General features: G+C 52.3%; 1 protein-coding gene across 4 annotated transcripts; it reads right to left on the bottom strand.

Annotated features, from left to right (window-relative positions):
* Positions 1-782: 782 nt before the first annotated feature.
* Positions 783-4,061, bottom strand: LOC148398517 (uncharacterized). Of its 4 annotated transcripts, XR_015858713.1 has the most exons (3): positions 1,708-4,061; positions 1,525-1,636; positions 1,276-1,389 (listed from the first exon to the last, which is right to left on the bottom strand). XR_015858713.1 is itself a non-coding variant. In XM_088376870.1 (2 exons), exons 1-2 carry the CDS (start codon positions 4,024-4,026, stop codon positions 1,151-1,153), a joined length of 2,811 nt encoding a protein of 936 aa, XP_088232996.1. In that variant the 5' UTR covers positions 4,027-4,061; the 3' UTR covers positions 783-1,150. The 4 variants fall into 4 exon arrangements, 3 of the variants coding, with proteins under 3 accessions (XP_088232996.1, XP_088232994.1, XP_088232997.1); XM_088376870.1 differs by adding an exon at positions 783-1,200 and having other exon boundaries at positions 1,266-4,061; XM_088376868.1 differs by having other exon boundaries at positions 783-1,389; positions 1,525-4,061.
* Between the last annotated feature and the right edge of the window lie 354 nt (positions 4,062-4,415).

Below are 4,415 nucleotides of genomic sequence, written 5' to 3'. Positions count from 1 at the left end.
AAAATACATTTACAGACGATTGGTACCATTTATGTACAGTTGCAGTGGGGAGTTGAGGGGGTGCAAAGACTTTAGATTATCATTGTTTATATATAGGAAAAATATGAAGGCAGAGTTCGAAATAGTCCATGTGAACGTCAATGTAAAGGATGTCCAAAACATTTTCAATAGCGCCTCCTACCACACTATAGAATAATTGCAATAGTTTGAGGTTCTTTAAGCTGAATCCTGTGATAGCTCACCATCAATATCCTTGGTACAAGAATTAGAATAGGAACCGGACCTGTGTGTAACAGGACCAATTATAAATACAGCGTTCCGTCAATTATTGTGGGGCTACATTTCCAAAAATGTCAGCAATAAGTTAAATACCAAAGTAGAGGTTGACATTTCTATTATTAATTTTATTTTTCCCCCTATGGGATTTATGCCTCTATTACACCATTACACTTACCACCCACCCCCAAACATTTCCCTTCCTTCTAAATACTTGTTACACTGGCAGATTTAACCTAAAACACAAATGACGAATAGAAAGCTCCAGGCTGAGAGAGGTAGGCAGTGGATGATAACCAGGGCTGTGGACTCCGAGTCTGGCCTCTTGACCACCGTGTCCGAGTCCGAGTCCGAGTCCGGCTGTCCATTTTTTTGTTAATTCATGTGACTGCTTAGTCTTTATTCAAGCCTAATTTAGATCAAAATCTAAATAATGATATAAACTGGGTGACATAATCGTCCTTGACATTGGTACATAATGTAAACATTAGTCAAAGTCAAAGTCAAAAAGTCAAAGTCAGCTTTATTGTCAATTTCTCCACATGCCAAAGACACACAAAGAAACCGAAATTTCGTTCCCCCCATCCCACGGTGACAAGACATGGCTCACAACAGACAAACAGTAAACAAGTATAACAAAAGCGTGCTGAATAAATAATGAATAAATAACACAACAATAAATAAATAAATAATTAATTAAGAGGAGCGTAAAAACGCGTACAGCAGACATTCCCGAAAATAGCGCAACAGTGCCGCACGCTACGCAGAAGGGGGTAGCGAGTTCAGGGCCCTAACAGCCCGGAGAAAGAAGCTGTTGGCGAGTCTGGTGGTGCGGGAGCGCAGGCTCCTGTACCTCTTCCCAGAGGGCAGAAGGTCAAACAAGGAGTGAGCCGGGTGACTCACATCTCTGGCAATCGAGGTTGCCTTGCGGGCGAGATGGGAGGTGTAAATGTCCTTCAGGGAGGGAAGCGAAGCACCAATAATCTTACCAGCCGTATTCACTATGCGCTGCAGGGCCTTCAAGTTCTGTTCAGTGCAGTTACCACCCCAGACAGCGATGCAACTGGTGAGGACGCTCTCAATGGTGCCACGGTAGAATGTAGACAGGACTGCCTGAGGAGCACATGCACGCCTGAGCTTCCGCAGGAAATACAGGCGGCGCTGAGCTTTCTTTGCCAGTGACGAGGTGTTCGCGGACCAGGAGAGGTCCTCACTGATGTGCACCCCCAGGAACTTGGTGCAGCTCACCCTCTCCACCACAGCACCGTCGATGATCAGCGGCAGGTGTGTTGTGTGACCCTTCCGGAAGTCCACAATGATTTCCTTGGTCTTACTGACGTTCAGCAGGAGGTTGTTGTCCCTGCACCACGTGGTCAGAAGGTCAACTTCCGACCTGTACCGAGTCTCGTCGCCCTTCGTGATGAGACCCACCAGAGTCGTGTCGTCAGCAAACTTCACTATGCGGTTGTCGCTGTAGGTCGCATTGCAGTCATGCGTCAGCAGGGTGAAGAGCAATGGACTGAGCACGCAGCCCTGGGGGGCCCCCGTGCTCAGCGTGATGCTGGCGGAGATTTTGTCGCCAACACGCACCACCTGAGGCCTCTGACAGAGGAAGTCCAGTATCCAGTTGCAGAGGGAGGTACTGAGGCCCAGCTCGTCGAGTTTGGAGATGAGTCGCTGCGGCACAATGGTGTTGAAGGCAGAGCTGAAGTCCACAAACAGCAACCTCACATATGAGTCCTTTCTCTCCAGGTGGGTGAGGGCCGAGTGGAGGGCAGAGCAGATGGCATCCTCAGAGGACCGCTTGGCACGGTACGCAAACTGGAAAGGGTCAATGGTGGGGGGGAGAACGGACTTGATGTGCTCCAAGACCAGCCGCTCAAAGCACTTCATGATGATGGGCGTCAGTGCCACAGGGCGGTAGTCATTGAAGCAGGACGGTGCAGGTTTCTTCGGCACAGGAACGATGGTGGCAGCCTTGAAACACGAGGGGACGATGGCCTGCTGCAGGGAAACGTTAAAGATGTCTGTGAAGACACCCGACAGCTCCCCAGCGCAGTCCTTCAGCGCTCGACCCGGGATGTTGTCAGGGCCCGCCGCCTTACGGGTGTCAATAGCGGCAAGCGCCCTCCTCACACCGTCGGCAGAGAGGCGCAGGGGCTGCTCGTGTGGGGGGGGAGTGGTCTTCAGCGGGCAAGTGCTGTTCTGGGCGTCGAAGCGAGCAAAGAAGCGGTTCAGATCGTTCAGCAGGCGGACGTCGCCCTCACAGCTCCTCGGTGCGGGCTTGTAGTCTGTGATGGTCTGAATGCCCCGCCAAAGGCTACGTGCGTCCTTGCTGTCCTTGAAATGGGTGGAGACCTTGCACGAGAACGCCTTCTTCGCTTCCTTGATGCCTCGGGACAGGTCGGCCCTCGCTGTCCTCAAGCCAGCCTCATCCCCTGCTCTGAAAGCCTTGTCCCTGGCCCTCAACAGTCTGAGGACAGCCCCCGTCAGCCACGGCTTCCAGTTCGCGCGAGTGACGACGGATTTCGAGCAAGTCACATCATCGATGCACTTCGTGATGTAAGAGGTAACAGAGTCAGTATATTCCTCTATGTCCGTCCAATCGTTGTAGGTGGCTGCCTGCTTAAACAAGTCCCAGTCAGTGGTGTCGAAGCAGTCACGAAGTGCATCGGAGGCACCCTCAGGCCACACTCGAACCTGCCTCCGAACCGGCCTGGATGCCTTTACCAATTGTCTGTATGCGGGCAAAAGCAAAACGGTGAGATGGTCAGAAAGCCCCAGATGGGGGAGGGGGGTGGCTTTGAAGGCTCCCTTTTGCGCCGAGTAGACCAGGTCCAGGAAGCTGTCTCCACGTGTCGGAAAAGGAACATGCTGGTGAAGCCTCGGGAAAACAGACTTCAGGTTGGCATGATTGAAGTCTCCAGCGAAGATGGTGAAACCGTCAGGGTGCGCCGTTTGCTGTTCACTGACGGCCTGGTACAGTTCGCCAAGCGCCGCGGTCCTGTCTCCTTCGATGTTGGAAGGCGGGATGTATACCGCGACTAGCAGAATCGCGGTAAATTCCCTCGGCAGATAAAAAGGACGGCACTTAATGATCACAAACTCCACAAGCGGCGAGCAGTGCTTACATACCATCACAGAGTCCCGGCACCATTCTTCTCGGATGTAGACGCATATTCCACCTCCACGCGACTTTCCCCCTCGTACAATGGCACGGTCCGCCCGATAGCACGCTAGCCGCTCCAGATGCACCGCAGAGTCCGGAATGTTGTCACTCAACCAGGTCTCGGTGAACACGAGCACACAGCAGTTCCGCACCGTCCGGTTCGTAGACCTCAGCAGGCGAACGTAATCCATTTTGTTGTCCAGCGATCGAACATTCGCCAGAAGAATGGAGGGCACCGCCGGTCGCGCTGGGTTGGCCGCCAGCCTGGCCCGGACGCCTCCGCGCTTGCCCCTCTTCTGCTTCCTCGCACACCGTTTCCGACGACTCCCAACCGGGGGAGGAATAGCGGGTGAGGTCGGCGACGGATCAGGACGTAGCAGTCCGAGCGCCTTTAATGTCGACGCTTCAAAGTCCAGAACGCCGCAAAACCCACTTCTGCCGATGTCAAGCAGAACCTGCCTGCTGTACTTGTAGCACGGACGAGACGAACACACAAGACTGTCGGACGAACACTCATTAGACGAACAAATCACCGTACTGACGGGACAGAGAGTGGCCGCTGCGTGTGCACGCGCCGCCATCTTGAAAGAACTGGCCTAAGTGCAACTCAACGTGGCCGCATTGATCGTAAGCAGGGCTTAGGACAGTATTCCTACGCGCATTCTCAGCTGCACGATGAAAATAAAATTGAACGTTTTTTTTTTTTTTGTCGGACTCGGTCAAAATCAGCACCGAGTACGAGTCCGAGTCCGGCAAAAATGACAGAGTCGGACCGAGCCCGAGTCTCCGAGTCCGAGTCCACAGCCCAGATGATAACAACATAACGTTGTTTTCGTTTTTATTATTATCCCACAATGGCGATAACTAGAATCCCACGATGCTTTTCAGCCATTTCCTGGTGGATGGATGCAACTATAAACCCTTGTTGTTGCTGTTGTTGTTCAAAACAAAAATTAGTAGCCATGACTGA

The sequence above is a fragment of the Syngnathus floridae genome, chromosome 5 (genome assembly GCF_059516105.1).
Source record: "Syngnathus floridae isolate MCC-2025c chromosome 5, RoL_Sflo_1.0, whole genome shotgun sequence".
NCBI lineage: Eukaryota > Metazoa > Chordata > Actinopteri > Syngnathiformes > Syngnathidae > Syngnathus > Syngnathus floridae.
This window is presented reverse-complemented; position numbering and strand designations above follow the sequence as displayed.

Coding starts and splice junctions, on each gene's coding strand:
- LOC148398517 (XM_088376868.1), bottom strand. CDS start 4,026: ATGGCGGCGCGTGCACACGCAGCGGCCACTCTCTGTCCCGTCAGTACG. Junction 1,390..1,524: donor ACGGTGCTGTGGTGGAGAGG/GTGAGCTGCACC, acceptor TGTGCTCCTCAG/GCAGTCCTGTCTACATTCTA.